Source organism: Oryza brachyantha, chromosome 1 (assembly GCF_000231095.2).
Source record: "Oryza brachyantha chromosome 1, ObraRS2, whole genome shotgun sequence".
In the NCBI taxonomy this organism is placed as follows: Eukaryota; Viridiplantae; Streptophyta; class Magnoliopsida; order Poales; family Poaceae; genus Oryza; species Oryza brachyantha.
The window spans coordinates 810,421-827,440 of NC_023163.2; the positions used below are offsets into that span (position 1 = coordinate 810,421).

At 38.3% G+C, this 17,020-nt stretch overlaps 3 protein-coding genes across 6 annotated transcripts; 1 reads left to right on the forward strand and 2 right to left on the reverse strand.

Moving 5' to 3' along the window:
* Positions 1–7,306: 7,306 nt before the first annotated feature.
* Positions 7,307–10,188, reverse strand: LOC102704185 (alanine--tRNA ligase). Of its 2 annotated transcripts, none has more exons than XM_006643653.3 (8): positions 9,980–10,188; positions 9,736–9,876; positions 9,508–9,620; positions 9,033–9,125; positions 8,775–8,877; positions 8,624–8,698; positions 8,148–8,243; positions 7,307–7,670 (listed from the first exon to the last, which is right to left on the reverse strand). In XM_006643653.3, exons 1-8 carry the CDS (start codon positions 10,085–10,087, stop codon positions 7,611–7,613), a joined length of 789 nt encoding a protein of 262 aa, XP_006643716.1. In that variant the 5' UTR covers positions 10,088–10,188; the 3' UTR covers positions 7,307–7,610. The 2 variants fall into 2 exon arrangements, with proteins under 2 accessions (XP_006643716.1, XP_015694315.1); XM_015838829.2 differs by having other exon boundaries at positions 9,736–9,873; positions 9,980–10,187.
* A 498-nt stretch (positions 10,189–10,686) lies between these two features.
* Positions 10,687–12,472, reverse strand: LOC102722630. The gene is made up of 4 exons (XM_015836864.2): positions 12,188–12,472; positions 11,912–12,094; positions 11,717–11,776; positions 10,687–11,213 (listed from the first exon to the last, which is right to left on the reverse strand). The coding sequence occupies exons 1-4, from the start codon at positions 12,410–12,412 to the stop codon at positions 10,926–10,928; spliced, it is 756 nt and encodes a 251-aa protein (XP_015692350.2). The 5' UTR covers positions 12,413–12,472; the 3' UTR covers positions 10,687–10,925.
* Positions 12,473–13,640: 1,168 nt separating this feature from the next.
* LOC107304831 lies at positions 13,641–16,706 on the forward strand. 3 transcript variants are annotated; one of them, XR_001550886.2, is made up of 6 exons: positions 13,646–14,046; positions 14,152–14,267; positions 14,896–15,009; positions 15,081–15,161; positions 15,366–15,473; positions 16,372–16,706. XR_001550886.2 is itself a non-coding variant. In XM_015840476.2 (5 exons), exons 1-4 carry the CDS (start codon positions 13,969–13,971, stop codon positions 15,468–15,470), a joined length of 372 nt encoding a protein of 123 aa, XP_015695962.1. In that variant the 5' UTR covers positions 13,641–13,968; the 3' UTR covers positions 15,471–15,473; positions 16,372–16,706. The 3 variants fall into 3 exon arrangements, 1 of the variants encoding a protein (XP_015695962.1); XM_015840476.2 differs by lacking the exon at positions 14,896–15,009 and having other exon boundaries at positions 13,641–14,046; positions 15,089–15,161; XR_001550887.2 differs by lacking the exon at positions 14,896–15,009 and having other exon boundaries at positions 13,645–14,046.
* Positions 16,707–17,020: the final 314 nt, after the last annotated feature.

The following is a 17,020-nucleotide window of genomic DNA, read 5'->3' on the forward strand; positions in this document are numbered from 1 at the left end:
ATTGAATTGTACTTGACTAGCACAGCATATATGACTTAGGCCCCATTCGGCAAGAGGGGGTGGTAAGTTAACTTACCTGGCATGGAAAACGTAGTAATAGATTAGTACATGATTAATTAATTATTAATTATTAAAAAATATAAAATAGATTAATATGATTTTTAAAACAACTTTCCTATAGAATTTTTTTGCAAAAAATGCACTGTTTAATAGTTTGAGAAGCGTGCACGTGGAAAACGAGGAAGGTAAGTTAACTGATGGGCGGGGCGAACGTGGCCTTAGCTCTAATTAATATTTTTGCTTAACATAATTGTAGCAACCTTAAACTGAACTTACGCACAAGTGCTAGTACTTCTAGAGTAATACAAGTAGCTACATACTTACTATGGCACATTTGATCATAACACCATATACTAATTCAATGTTTTGTCAAGCATATGAAAATGTGAAATGAAACTAGGCACCGAGAGAAGTTGTTTCATTTCTCGGGCTAAAAACAAAAATTTGATGTGGCACTCTTGGTACCAGCGAAATAAAAATGAGGACTAAGATTGGCCTAAGGGTGCGTTCTTAAGTGATACATCAGAAAAACTTTTCATCTTTTCTCCCACGTGAACACTCTCCGAACTGCTAAATGGTGTATTTTTTATGATATGTGTCCAAACAGGCTGCAAAGGCTAGCACAGTCCGAGGCACGATCATCACGGGATGCTAGGGCATGGCACGGTTACACATGACATCTATAGTGGGTCGTGCCATGTCGGCCCATGTGCCAAAGCCATGACCCACTAAAGACAAGTCAGCTCTGCCACGACAGAGGCTCATGGACAATTAAGCCCACTAGTATAAATATCCACTATAATTTAAAATATGTGTAAAAAGCAAAAATAATGTAAACAAGGTAAAAAAAAATAAAGCAAACTGGTTGAAATAGGTATAACAGAAAAATATGTAAAAATTATTAATAAAGTATGGAGAAATAAAAAAAGAGAAAATAGGTGGAGCGAGGCACAACCTAGGACTAAATGAGACCTGTTGTGCTTGGACCATATACAGTGGGAGCGTGCCATTTAGTCAGGTATAGCTAATACTATGACTGCGTTCGGCATGGGGTGAGGATGGGGATAGTTAACCGGCGCAGAAAACGTAGTAAGATTAATACATGATTAATTACTTATTAATTATTAAAAAATATAAAATAGATTAATATGGTTTTTTAAAAACAACTTTCCTATAGAAAATTTTTGCAAAAAATACACCGTTTAGCAATTCAGGAAGCATGTGCGGAAAATGAGGGAATATAGGATAAGAAATTTTGCTGTCGAACACAGTCTACCTTAGTCTACAAAGAATTTATTTTTATTTTTATTTATTTGTTATAACATGATTTTGTTTTAAGCAATTATTGTATTAAAGTTTTCTAAAGTGGAAAATAAATGCATTGGAATTTAATAAAATTATTTTTTTAATAATTAGAGTTTGCAAGAAATGAATTAAGGAGGAGTTTGTTGAAACTAATTCATTTTCTTGAATATTCTTGATAACTCATAAATGACTAAGAGGCTAAAGCATTTCTATACGATTGCAGCTAACTCATGAATAACTAAGAGACTAGTGCATCTCTTAAAACTTCTAGATCACTCATGCATGGTTGAGAAGTTAGTTTATTTCTTGAAACTTCTAGCCAACTCATGCATGGCTAAGCATGAAGCAAGATCAAGTAATAGCTAGAAAACTATGAAAATATCTAGAAAAATATAGTATGTATATGTATGTTACATACTTAAAAGATAAGGTCTAGAACAATCTAGCTAATTGTAGAGTAATCTAACCTAGCCATCCAATATGTTGGATGATGGCCTATAAATAGACACTTAGGGGTGAGTGAAGGGATGTACTCTTGCACATTGAAGTGAATGAGAGCTAGTTAACCATATACACCACTCAAGTTTCCCTCTTTAGGCCTTGTTTCTTTCAGCTTAATATTATTATAGTCTAGATTATTGAGTCAGATTACTATAAGTTAGATTGTTATAATTTGTAATAGAATAAGCTATGAGTTGTTTCTTTCCTAGATTATTAGAGCATATATTATTGGGTTTGTAAGTTTAAAGAGGGAGTGGGTGCCATGGTGGGTAATTTTTCACCCAATAATCTAGAAAAACCTCACCTAAATGAGTTTATCAGATTATAATAAGCTAGACTCCAGATTATAATAAGCTACTTCAATAAGTTGTATATTTCTTTTAGCTTACTTCCAATAATCTAGATTATAATAACTTCAAGCTGAAAGAAACAGGTCCTTAGCAAGACACGCAGCAAACCAACTCATTTATTCCCTTGCCCCTAACCAATTCTACAAAGTAATTAGCACCAACATTCTAAAGCGGTGTCCCTGGTCCTGATCTATCAGCAGTGTTTTTCTCAAACTTCATGTCACTTAATCTACATAAGGTTCTCAATCACGTTGCTATAAAGTATCATGAAGACCATAGTAATGGTTTTTTTAATTCTACAGACATTGTGTTTAACGTTGATGGAGTGGTTACTATACATAATGCTAATATAGTGTCATTTGGTGTTGATCCATGTGTCTTAGATTATACAACACTTTATGGTATATTCAATGCTAAGTTTGGCACATATCCGTTACCAATATACTTTGATAATCTCCTTGGATACTTAATGATACGTCCATTTAAGAGTAATTCTAATAATAAAACAATAGTTGCTTTTTTGGTTAATAATTCATGTCTAAAATACTATTTAGATAAGATGAAACAATTCATGCTTAATGATATTAATGCTTTGTGAGCACATGATTTTTAGAGAATCATAAATATGCACACTGCTTCTGAACTTTGGAGAATTTATAATTATATTCCTTCAAATAATTTCGGACAGGGAGTATCGAATAAGAGAAATACCAAGTATATAAATAATGCAGTAGGATGTTTTTATTATGCTAACATCTTTTTCAAGCATGCAGATAACAGAGTAAATATAGTACTTCAAGTCTCTTTTATTGTTTACTGGTAGTCTAATATTATCTCATGTGTTATCTAATATCATGTCCTATACAGTTCCTTTTAGATCAGGTTGAGTCTGTGTTTTCTCTACATTTTCAGAAGTTCTTACCATTGATACTTTTAAGGCTTGCTCACCTTTCTCAAACAACTCATAACAGGCCATATATCATAGACATGTAAGTTACAATTGTTAGACTTTATTAATTTCATTGTCAAATGTTTTGCATTATTCAGAAAATAAATTAACTGGTTTATAGGCTTTCAAGTATGTTGGCAGTCGAAATGACTAGAATTTGACTATTATTACTTTTGGAAGATGCTTCTATGAATTGAACTATTTCTTTTTGCCCAAGCACGACGACATTTGATAAAATCTTAAATACTAACCGGAAACATTGAACTGTTAGGGTGTCACTTATAAATTTAAATAGCATATTTCAACATAGCAATAAAAGTTTTCAAGCCCGAATGTGTGATAGCGTTAACAATTGATATTTTGAAAAAAAATAGTTGACAAGTGCAATCTATTTGGAGTCAATTATGTAAAGTATTATAAAACTATTGAAATTGCATCATGAATAAGTTACCAACATGATTCAGCCCATTGTGACATGATGCTTGTTTCTCTCCTTGCAGACTTACCATGCAAAGGTCGATGTTTTTAACATAAAAAGGCAGCAAAACCGCTTAATAGGTTTGCTATCTATATGCAAAAGGGGACTAAAAACTCAAACACATCTTCATGCCAACTTTGCCAAACATAAAAAGATACTAACAGGTACTCCCTCCGTTCCACAATGTTTGAGACTTTTTAGCTCTCTCAGATTCACATGAATGCTAAATAAATCTAGACACATATATAAACCATATACATTAATTAATAGATAAATTTAGGTATGCCTAGAAAGTCTTACAATACATAATGAAAGGAGTAGTGGGTTAAATTAGATCTCATGACACTTTAAGAACTAGTTGTTCTTCATAGGTTCTTTCAAACAATGTTAACATCAATCGATTAATTTATATCTTGCTAATTCAAAGAGTCAAAGACACATAGATGACTAGCACACGGATGGTCCGACTACTGGATCTCAGATGCAAACCATTGGTGATTAATACATCATTATCCCATAGTGCTTTTTAACTTTACAAATTATAGCCACAAGATTAATATTTTTTTGCCTTGGTGTATTTTCTTTTTCTAACTTTTAAATCAATATGCTCTCTTTTCTCATTATTCAATTACGATATGATTGATACAAACATACTGTCAAGGAATGTTCTCAGCCATTACAAAGAAAGCAACAATTTGTAGGCATCAAACTATAGGATCGAACAAGATCAAACAAACCTATCAGAGGGGTGAATGGTAGGAAAAACTAAAACCCAAAAATCTTTCACGGAATAAAAGATTACCTCCATCGAAGAAATTTATGAAAGCTTTCTACCTTGATCGTGCCGCTCATGTGTCGCCGCTACCTTGATCGTGCTGCTCATGTGCCACCGCTCAGATCGTCGGATCGCGCCACTCCTATGCCGCCGATCAGATCGTCGGAATCTAGAAAATCAACAGTAGATAAAAGGAAGAAGACGTAAATTAAACGCTCTTAACTTTATTGTTTCAACTGATATTTACAAAGTGCACCAATAGCACTCCTCTTAAAATCGTTGATCTAAAATCAATAACTAAATCTCAACAAAAACACACCGAGAGCATACCCCGCGATACCTATTTATATCGATAAAAAATCTATCTCCAATTAGAAATATGACTCCTTGTCCTAATATGATTTAATCTCTCGATTTCCTAAACTAATTCAATTTACTAAAATCGAATCTCTTTCTTTCTATTTCTGTTTAAGGCAACTGTCCTTATCGATCTCCTGCTTGGACCTGCCCTGCTCGATCGGAGTCCGTCTCAAGCACCGGTCGATCTCTGAACATGTACGCAGCCGTAAGTACTGCTGCCCTGCTACAGTAACCGGAAAAATACTGTAGCGCAGCAATTAACCAACTAATCCCATGTACATACGTACATGTACATGCGTACAACACGCTTCCTCTGTTCCTTCTCAATTTCACTCTGATTTTTCTCGTGATTTATTCGATGCTTGCACATATAACTTGTGAAGTCCGTTACACATCCATCCTCATAAGGTGTTCCTCTACCGTGTGTCACCTTGCATTCAATATCGTTATCCGGCATTCTCGATCGTCTAGACCTCAGCTCCTCCATGAGCTTAGCCGCGATCCTCTCACCGTTAAGCGATATTGAACTTCAAGAACCACGACTCTAGTCCAACCATGTCACATGGCATCCCGAACATCCAGACATCAGTTCCTCCCTAAACTTAGTCATGGTCCTCACCATTGACCACAGTTGATCTCAAGTCACCTGTATATATAGAGACAAACCAACCGTTTTTTAGCACAGATATCACAATCTGACTCACGTTAGTTACACACATTGATGCTAACATCATAACTGTTTTCAAACCAAACTCTATTTAAAAATCAATTCGCAAGTCAATTGTTCATAATAAAATATTAATCATGAATATGATCATACACAAACTGCTTATAACACACACCCAATCTGTTGCCTTGGTCAGAGGGAGCTCCCCACTACCAGTTGGAGTAAAGTTATCTAGTTCAGGAAGAGTTAAGTGCAACTGATTTTCTTGAAGAGGCACCATTTCATTGGTATCATCACGGTAAATCACAGGGAAAGGCTCACCCCAATAACGTTGTCTAGCAAAAAGCCAATCTCGAAGCTTGGAGTTCACCTGAAAGTTTGGTCTGCTTAATTAATTCATAGTGAAAGAAGTAGCATAATTTGCATAAAGAAGACTGTTACATGATGAAGTGGGATAAAGGAAGTAACTTTTTCTTTCCAAAGCCATTAGCCTCTACCCATTCAGTAAGGCCATTCTCAATAGTCTCTTTCATTTCACGGATTTTAAGTGTGACATCTCAGCATTTCAGTTTTATTCTGTGAAATGAAAGAGCATCTCTTAGTGGTCTTTTTTATTTCACAGTTTCATAGACTTGATAGAGCATTAAATTCCTATGTGCCATACAAATTGTAGATGAAAGAAAGGTTTGGCATCAATGGACTTTCATGGCTTTCATTTGCTTGAAAACAACGTCATAAGCCTTTCACTAGGATGAAAGGGTTTTCTTCTCTTTCCGAACTTGCTTATCATGTTATCAAAAAATCTAATGTGGCACATAATTAATGCCAAATGAAAGAGCCATTTTAAATGGCCTAACTTTCAAAGTAGCATCCTTAGAAAGCATATCATCAATATTTAATCCCGATGAAGAATTGGATGAGTTTATCTTGGAGTCACAATTGTCATTGAGTGGACTTACAACCTTAATGATTGGAAGCTTGTATTTCAAGGCAAATTCATGGTCACGTGAGTCATGTACAGGCACTGCCATGATAGCAGCAGTGCCATAGCTGAAAGGTACTCCCTTTATAAAATAATGTAAGATGTTTGATTTTTTTTCTTGTAGTGTTTGACCATTTGTCTTATTTAAAAATTATAAAAATATTATTTATTTTGCTTATAACTTACTTTATTATCAAAAGAACTTTAAGCATGACTTGTCATTTTTTATATTTGTACTAAATTTTTGAATAAAACGAATGGTCAAACGTTGCAATAAAAAAGTCAAACATCTTATATTATGAAACGGAGGTAGTAGCATTTAAAATTTAGAGTGCAAAACTAACGGTTGTAAAAAGCAGGTTTTTCATTTCCTCAGTTATTTGTTAAATTTACTGGAAGTCAGGGATAACACCCCACAATTCAGTGGTCAATTTCTATGAATCATGAAAAAACAACTCTGCCAGTGACCTTCACGTGCATCCGAATAGAAGCAAATTCCAACTTCCAAATGAAGAGAAGGTAAAAAGGAATACTAATGATAAGAATGAAAATTAAAAGAATCTGCGTAGATAACCTAAAGCAAACAAAATAAATGCGACAGTTCCACATTCAGACTGTTCTGTTTTAACATTACAGTAAGTAGCATAAAGTGTTTATTTATTTTATGATGTTGAATTACTATGCCCTCTGGTGACCTACAGTGTAGACTTAATATCATGGTTTTTGTTTAGAAGATGAAGATGATGCAAAATGTAACTTCTGAGTACACAGGATGCAAAGATGTTTTGACAAACCTTCCTAAAACATAATCTGTCACCCAGATTGGAACTATCTCCCCAGTTGCTGGTTTCTTAGCATAAGAACCACTAAAAACTCCAGTTTTTTCCTTCTGAAAATCAGTTTTTTCCTTCTGAAGATCAGGTCAGCAAATCTACTAAAATTTAGTGGTAGAAGATTTCAGCATTGCTGCATACAAATACGAGATATTCCATGGTGGTACAGGAAGTTACATACAGTGAGATACCAAATTTTGCATAGAACTAATAGTACTTTCCAAAATATTACATGTAAATATGTGACAGTCTTCGTCTAAACCTAGATTTTGCATAGAACTAATAGTTCACTGAAATCTTTGCCTCTTCACTCTGGCAAATTCCAGTTGCTAAATGCAGGGTCAAAAGAATCATGGACTGACATTGTAAGAGACTTTGATGAGCCCTTTCTTGACTCTTATGTTTGTGACCTGAAACATTGCAAATGAGATCAGCCTCCAAATCTATTATACATAAAGGGCAGGATCCAGATCACAATATTCAGTCACCAGCCAAAGAAAAGCATCAAAGTAATGGTTTGCACAAAACATTTAAGAACAGGTAAATGGAAATGAAAGCCATCCTACATGAACTGGCAAGATACAAGCACAGAGACTAACAAAATGCATCTGGATGCAAAAGTTTCATGGCCACAAGATAGAAATATAATTTTCATGATCCTAATGACCGATGCTGAGAACTGTTTAAATCTTGTTCAAAGTATCATTGTTCTGCTTCACAGATGCCACTCAACTGTTCTAGTCTCTTTACTGGATAGTTATTAGTTTCAAGCTAGTATCGCAATCATCATTTGTGATTTGTGATTAAGCCTTCAGGTATTTTGGATAGGTCTGAGAAAATCCACCCAGTGGGAAATACCACAAAAACATACTGTTCACAGGTATTACCTTTATGTTATTGATGTTTGAGATGTCAGCAACATGTGTACCACCACAAGGACCACCAGGGTGATCACCAAATTTTACAATGCGAGGGGTGCTACCCTGAAACAAAAACATTAAGCCATAAACAATGATAATAATTCATGAATAGTTTACAAATAAAAATAAGGGTGACATGATTCATCACACTACTTAGAATTGGCGGTGTCAAGTAAGAAAAAGAATTTGGAATTAATATTACATATCAGTTAGTTATTTAAGACATCAGATTTATTTCTTTGATAATTCATGATGGATTCACATATAAGAGCAACTCAGCAAGTCCACATTAAAGGAAATGTTTGTGCAACTGTTGAGAGGAAACTAAAGTGGGATAGCTTTGGATAAGCCATTCAAATATAGAAAAATTATGCATGATTTAGGGTTGAATCAGAATTAGTATAACCAAAACAAATGCTTCTGAAAAGGATTATAGGACTGACTTTTGAAATATAGCTCGGCAGAGCACCTCCACACAATTGAGTTGCCTCCTCATAAGGTAAAATACAAGCTAAGACCTGCATCAAGAGTAAAGAATTAAAGTCACAAGATGAAAAATATGAACTTCAACAAGAACAGCTCCTAGTGTCTTACCTTGGCTCCTTTAGAAATTAACTCATTTGCTTCTTTTTCCAACTTGTTTTTCTTATCCTGCAATTGATCTGGTGGAATGCCTCCTTTGTACTCAACGAAAGGTCTGTAACGAACAATGAACACATAATTGTGCACTCAATAATCTTACTCCAACCAAATTAGTGTAAGAACACATGAGAAGCTGGACACAAAGGCCAAGAGTAATCAAATGTTGGTATAGAGTAACAGAATGAAGCATCCAAAAACAAGCAAACCTACCCATCCGGAAAATGATGTCCTTTTCCAGGTTCCACATGAGATAGGCCAATATTGCTGATGCAGATGTCCAACAAATGCCCTGCAGAATGAAGCCTGCAACATTACAGGTTAGCACAATGACTCAACAAGAAGCTAAATATGTTTGCAGATGCACATAGCAAATACTTTCTCTGTTTCAAAATATAAGCATTTCTCACTATGAATCAAACATAATGAAAAGATGATGATTAAAGGCAATCTTCTTCCATACGTTGTTGCTGATACAACATTATTCCGATATGGCATCTCTAATGAAAATCCATATCACCGTCGCTAAATTTACGCACCATTCATCATACCACCAATGAAATTAACTGTAATCGTATAACCAACGGGAAGATTTGATTTTGATCAATTTAGAGTTAATCAAACTTGATCATTTCAGCGAAATTCTCAACATCTCAATGGTATACATCCTCCACTCCACGTTCCATACCTGGAATTTAAGTTGCGCCGTTCCGCATCAACTTCCAAGTTAACGCTCTGCCCTTCACTGAACTCAGAATTGCATCCATCCCCGACATCCTCAAATCTCCCATAGTGGAAAACCTTGATAAGCCACAGCACAACACACAATTAGCCTAAAGAATTACTAAATCCAACAACCCTCTAGCAAAGATTGCAGCTTTGTCAGTCAAAAGCCATGAAGCTCTCCGGTTCTCACCACTCCATCCTTCATGCGCACATCCTCGACGAGGAACCTGGCGCCTCCAGAGGAGATGACGCCGGTGTCGGCCGGCTGGCCGCCTCCCTGCGGGTAGAAGACGGTGGAGTGCAGCACCACCGCTCGCCGGCCCCCATCCTGCTACGGACACACCCGGGGCTTAGTCAAGCTCTAGGGTTTTCGCGCGCCACCACTACGGCGAATCTGTTTGCTGCACACGTACGGATCGAGGGGAGGGGAGAACCTGGACGAGGGAGACGACGGTGGCGGTGGAGCGGAGGGCCCACATGTCATCGAAATATGCGAGCTTTGTGGGGGCCATGGCCCTCGCCGGAGCGTACTCCGTTCCCATCTTCGCGGAGGTGGAGATCGCCGCCGGTGGCAAAGGAGAGGAACACAGAGTGGTTCAAGACTTCAAACCTCAAACTCTCCCAGATATAGGGAACACAACTTGAATGAAATGAAATGAGATGAATTGCAAATTTTTATAGCCTCATGTGCTACAAGGAATTCAATTCAAACATGTGGATAGGAAAAAAAAAAGATGGTGTTAAAAAAATCGAAGGTTCCAGAGAAGTGAATTTGGCCAATTTTCTACTAGTGATCTTGAAAACTTTTTCAGAAAAGACAGGCAGTCAAACAGCAGCCATCAGGTGTATAAACAGTAAACAATTCCATCTTCTGACTTGTTACAACGGGTTTTGCACGTTGACAAATTACGAAGTTTCCGGCAGCCAACTGCTCCCAATCACCTTGGATCGTTTGCTAATAAAGTTGTCACTTTTAACAACGCAACAAAAGATGTATTGCGCTTCTTGCTTTTCAGTCATGCTATCTGGGTTATCTGAAATTTACTGGAGTAACACCTAATATCATAATATTCAACAATCAACAGTTTTAGCGCATGATCTTCGATGGTTCCAGAGAAAGGCATTAGGCTTTTATGCTTCCAGGAAAGTATGTGAACCATGATTGATCAGCAACCACAGGGATACTTGCAAAATCTGCCCAATCGTTTGCTATTCTATACCGAGAGAAATTACAGGTACAAGCAGGATGTTCTCAAACTAGAACACTACACAATAACATCATTTCAATGCTTCATCGTTTGCCAATGTGCGAGACAAAAAAATATCTATACAGAGACTGAAACTGTGAACAGCTTGGAACGAAGACTAAATCTTCAGAGTTCATGGAACACGCTTACATCTGCACCAGTAAGCCACTCCCCCTCCTCTGCCTTGCGCCACGGCGATTTCCTCATCAACATAGAACCACACGAAGAAGGGGTCCTTTGTGCTCGGCTCCCTTCCATCGTCGCCACCTCCGAGGCCGATTTCGAGGGGACCGAAAGGCCCGACCTTTATGCGAACCCGCTCGAAGATGAATGCAAGGATCTTCTTCTTCCATGACAACCTCCCCTCAAAGGTTAAGGACCCAACGGGGCCCAAATACACGCCATTCTCAATCCTCTTCCCCTGATGATAAACATTGCAAGAACACACTTTTATTGTAGCTGTACAGGTTCAGGAACTGTGTATGAAAACACACGAATGTAGCAGATCACAATACAAAATATTTGCGAATCTCAAGGTACAAGGAAGGCTTATGCAGCAATTTTGGTTTAAGTTTGTAAGTTCCTTGTTTATGTCATCATCAAGTAGCCATCACACTATCATAGAAGATGTCTACAAGGATTTCTTACAGTGCTCAGGAAACAGTAGGCAGTAGTAACAACATAAAACTGCTAGCTGTCAGGTTTGAGCATGGCAACTGCCAATTGGGCTCTCTCTTCTTTTATTCTTTTGTGAGACAGACAGAGGCGCTGCAAGCTATGTAATAACTGGGTTGTAGCTTCAATGAAGTAAAGGCTGGAACTTTTTTCCATTATCTAAAAAATTGGCAACTGGGCTGCTAAAACACCACTGTTTCACTATCATAATAACAAGTACTAAAGGACAAGATTAATCAAGAAGCTGACCGCAGCATCAAAGCGCTGGACTGCAGTCACCGGGAAGTACTGCCCTTTCTCCAGCCGACCCTGCAAGACACTTTCAGAGTTTCAGTTTTCTCAGCGATGAACTAAGCAAGCACAAAAATGCTCTTTCAGAATTCAGAAACACAGAGTTGACTGCCCCAATACTCTTGCAAACCGTCGAGAGCACATGTTCCTGACCTTAGCAGTGAAGATGAGCATCCATGTCCTTCCCGGGGACTCTGTCCCTCCCAGGGTCTCGAAGAACGTGGATGTGTCGAGCTTTGCCTTCTTGATCTTTTCCAATGCCGCGAGCAACTCCGGCGCCGGCACCTTCCTCGTCTTGGCCGCCTCCTTGAGCACCTTCACGCTCTCCGCCACGGCCTACGCTAAACCCACATCCAACAAAAAAAAAACTAAGCTTTTTAAATCTCTCACTAGAAAAAGATTATTTCTCCTGCAGCGAGGGATACTCACCGACAGATCAGGGGATTTCTCCTGCGGCGAGGGCGAGGGCGAGGGTTCCTTCTCTACGTCCGGCGAGGCCGCGGACGAAGCGGCGAGGGAGACGCGGCGGCGACGGTGTGGGCAGCCACGGAGGGCGAGCTGCGAAGCGGGCTTGCGGCGGGACTGGAGTGGCGAGAGGAGTGCAGGGGCGAAGGTGGAAGGAGGACGGAGCAAGGAGGTGGACGACGCCGCCATTTGCGAGAGACGGCGAGGTATCTACCGCTGCAGTTCACCAGTATTATGTGTGGCTGCTGAGGAACGAAGGGGCAATGGCCATGTCGCCGACGCCGAGCAGACGTGGACAAGGTTAGCTCTTGGCCAGTGGCCACAACCTGTCCACCTGCCACTTGGTCACTCTCACTGATTCTTTTTTCCATCTTTTGAACATTTTTAATTTTAAAATTAAATTCCTTTAAAACTTATTTTTAAATATAATCTCATGATCTCGCATAATGTGGCCAAATAATACAGCCACGCCAGAGAGAATGGTGTGACATGATTATTTGACTGTATCAATAAGAATAATGTTGCAACGTTATTTGATCATGCCAACTACTTGTCACACGGAAGAGCTATAGATAGCTACAGTGGTATGGATTCAAATATATAAATAAATTTTAAGATGGTTTAGTTTTTAAATTAAAAGGTAAAATAGTTTTAGAAAGTAATAAAAATTCACTCTCATTCAAGGTTAACCAAGCCGGTAGATCACCATGCTCCATGCTACTCCTTTTATTTTATATTATGAGATATTTATTTATATATCAATAAATATGTTTTATATGTCAATAGGTTTATAATCCAGGACGGCCAAATTTTATAATATGAACTGAAGTGATAGGTATTTTCTCAGCATCTTCAATGTGGAATTTTACCTTTATAATTTTTCTATACCTAAAGATGAACAAATTGTATGGGCCTTAAAACTCCTAAAACCAATTGTTAAGGATATGAAAAGATATGATTTTATACCTTATGGTTTCTAGTTTATTTTTTATATTACATATCTATAAAATCCTAATAATTGTGTTGTTTAACTAAGCTTATAACGACCCCATAAGAAAATGCAACTACTAAATGCTCTCCACGAAACCTTGGTAGCCCTTTCCCTTAACTTTTTAAAGATGTATGAAAAATTCCCTTTTCTGTACTAATATGCAGTTATATCTTTGCTAGATGCACCCAGTAAAGCGTACCCAAAAAATTCTCAATTCATACACAGCCGTTTGATCGTCTTATCTGACGGATTGAAATGCTCCATCCATAGTTGTGTCTTGCAATGCTACCTAGGACACACCCACAAATAGCGCGTATACTCAATCCCGTCGATCGCGCCTTCAACTTTCCCTTGGTGGCTTCGTCCCTTGGTGGTTTCGTCATTCTCTCTTCCGCTGGTAATCTATCTTCAAATCAAAGGTTGGATCATCTGTGCCATGCCACAGGTTTCCCTCCAGGCTCCCCCCTCCATCGTGCCGCCTCCGACGACGCGCCCCCGCCTCCGCTGCTGCCCCGGACGACACGCCGCCAACCCAGACGACGTGCCCCCGCCTCCGCCGCCTCCCACGACCGACGCCGCCCTCCACCGCTCCACCCCGGACGACGCCCCCCTCCACCAACCTGGACGACGCCACCCTCCACCGCTCCCACGACCGACACCGTCCTCCACCGCACCACCCCGGACGATGCGCCCCCGCCTCCGCCGTCTCCCACGATCGACGCCGCCCTCCACGATGTTGTATTCACAAATATGAATGCATGTGTGCATTTTTGGTGCGCTCTCTTCCTCATCTCCCTCGACGGCGGCTGTGGGCGAAGGAGAAGGCAAAATGGTACGGGGAATCCGCCGCGAGAGGCGATCGATGCGTTTCGCTGTGGCTGTCCTCGGGTAGATCTGACTCACTTGATCTGGCTGTGCTTTGGTTGGTGTTGCGCAGGGTAAGGGTACGGAGAGCTTCGGCAAGCGCCGGAACAAGACGCGCACGCCGCAGCTTCCACCTGCAGAAGAGCACCTGCTCCTCCTGCGGCTACCCGGCTGCCCGCATCCACAAGTGTAAGACAAAATCACCCGCATCCCCAATACCCACCCACTCCTGTCTATTGTGCTCCATTTGGTTTGTATTGTCTCCATTTCAGGTTTGGTAAATTTGATGACTACTCAGCTTAGCTTGGTTCATAGATGAATCTACGAAAGATCATAACATACTCAGTTAGCCTTTTTGTGATGTTAATTGTTGCCTTCAGATAGGCTGATTGTGCTATTTCTGTGCAAGGTCCTGCTTAGCTTTGATTTATCAACAAGCTTGGTATATTCACCATACAATTATAAATACCCTGAACAACAATTTTAACAACATATGTTGAGATTGCAACACATTTTTATAATGATTACTTGATTAGCATGTGAAATATATGAGATGTAGAACTGCCCTGATAGCATTTTCCTCGAACTACTTTGTTGTGCTGCACTGTAATTTGTACCTAAATGGTGTTTCTATATCTACTTTTGTCTGAGTGAGTATATGTTATATCTACTTTTGTCTGTTAATACTTTTGGCAGATGCTTTCTGACTTTGAAAGGAAACATGTGTTGTGATGTTTGCTCCCTGATTCTTGTTTGTTTCAGTCTAATAACTCACGTTCAGATCTTTTGGCCAATTTGTTTGTGTTCAAATACAAAGTGTGGCTAGGTTGATTATCATAGTTGCTTTAGACTTGGGATCTGCTAGAGGAGGAGGCGTGAATACTTTGCCATGAAAGCTATGGATAAAAGCATCATGCTTAATCGCAATAAGGTTTTATTCTTGTTTCATCTTTCAGTTATTTCCATCGCATTCTATCTCTAACAGAATTCTAATGCCTCTAGGTCCACAGAGCTATTGCTGAAAGCCAAATCCTTGATCTGCTGGAGCACCCATTCCTTCCAACATTAGATGCATCATTTCAGGTTTGCTCTATTAATAAGCTAGCTAAGATATCATGTTTCTGTGTAAGCATGTTCATTGTACTTTGCTTATGTGGATGCTATCCCTATTCTTAAGTCCTCACTCCCCAACATTGCCGCAGAATTCTTTCGCAATACATGAGTCCCGCTTGCAGGATTTGAAACATATGCATATTTGAAACATGATTTTAATTGTCTCGCTTGCAGGATTGTGAATGGCTGTTGTCATTGAGCTACGGCTTGCTATATGTATATTTGTTGTCTGCTTTGCTCGACGACGCTCAAGAACACAGAGGAGACATTATATTTTGAAACGTAAGAAAACATCAGCTCTACATATTCAAACTGTGTACTGTCGAGTAGGAATTTTGTGAATATACTAGCATTTTTTTTGAAGTAAAGGGCAGGATCCCTGCCAATTAGGAAAAAATGTGCACAATAGTTGCAAACTAATGCTGGCTAGAAAATGACCAGACCACTTAGGTCAGTGGCATAACTATGATTACACTGGCTAGATAAACCCATTTTGTCAGTAGTATGAGTTATAACCCAATTACTTGCTCTATAAATCTTAAGATCTTATTTTACTTATCTTAGATAATTGATTGATATCATAAACCCAGCCTCTACATCCTAAGGATGTACTCCCTCCGTTTCATAATGTAAGACGTTTTAGCTATGATTAGATTCATCCATTAACCAATGTATATTGTTTATATATATGTCTAGATTCATTGATATCTATATGAATTTAGGATACGTTAGAAAGTCTTACATTATGAAACGGAGATAGTACACGGCTACAAATCTTATTTTACTTGCTAATGATCTTATGATTTTGAGATTTGATTGGCATATGTATTTGTGTATTTCCTTAGCGTTTAGCACAATGAGACGACCGTCAGTTTCCAATAACATAAATGGGAGAGGGTTCACCTCTTTTTCTTGGAAATAAAGAAAAATGGTGAGGAATTTATTGATATTGTCCTTTGTGTAATATTCCTACTTTGGCCAGATTTGTTTGCCGCAAAAGTAAAATAGGCAAACTGAACTTTTACAAATTAAGCCTCTATGATCATTAGTTGCAAATTTTGTTTATCAGCTTATTGGAAGCTGTTGTAAACACATGACCCCCAGTTTATTTTTCAGTGCATTTTGATGGTGTTCTCGGAAACAGAATAAACTCACTAGAGAATATGTGCCTCTTTTTCAGGTTAGGTGATCTCGGAAAGTCGGAAGAATTGATACTAATTTCTAGCCCTCTAAGCTTGGTGCGTCCTCGAGAAATAGATAGTGAATTAATATTTTGGTGATTGGCAAGTTTGGGTCTAAATTTTAGTATAAATATTGCAGTCATGCAAATAATATTTGTAGGATATGATGTAAATTGGTGGACTTGACATGAGAATGTTTTGTGATCTATCTTCAATGGAAAGGATGGTTGTTGTGAGACAGGTTCCATTTCCATTACTAATTTGTTGTATAGTGTATTTGGCTCTTTCTGTAGAAGTGCTGAACTATGAGTACACGGTTCTAAACCTAATCTAAATTTTGTTATATTCAAGGTAATGAGTAATCACCAAATAATTTAGTATATGAACAAATAATTGTTTGTTTTATTTTTATTTTATTATTAGCAACATGAATTCCTTATGACATAAGAGATATTAAGAAGTGTATTGCTATGTGACCTAGATTGATTGAATGATTATAATTTAATAATATTTTATCAAACACGTAATAATACGTTATCAAATATATATACTTAGAACCGTAACGTTAGCATGGGCATATTATTAAATAAGTAGGGTGCCTACCTTTCTCTTCAATGCATTGAGTCCTATTTACCAGTGCAACACCTT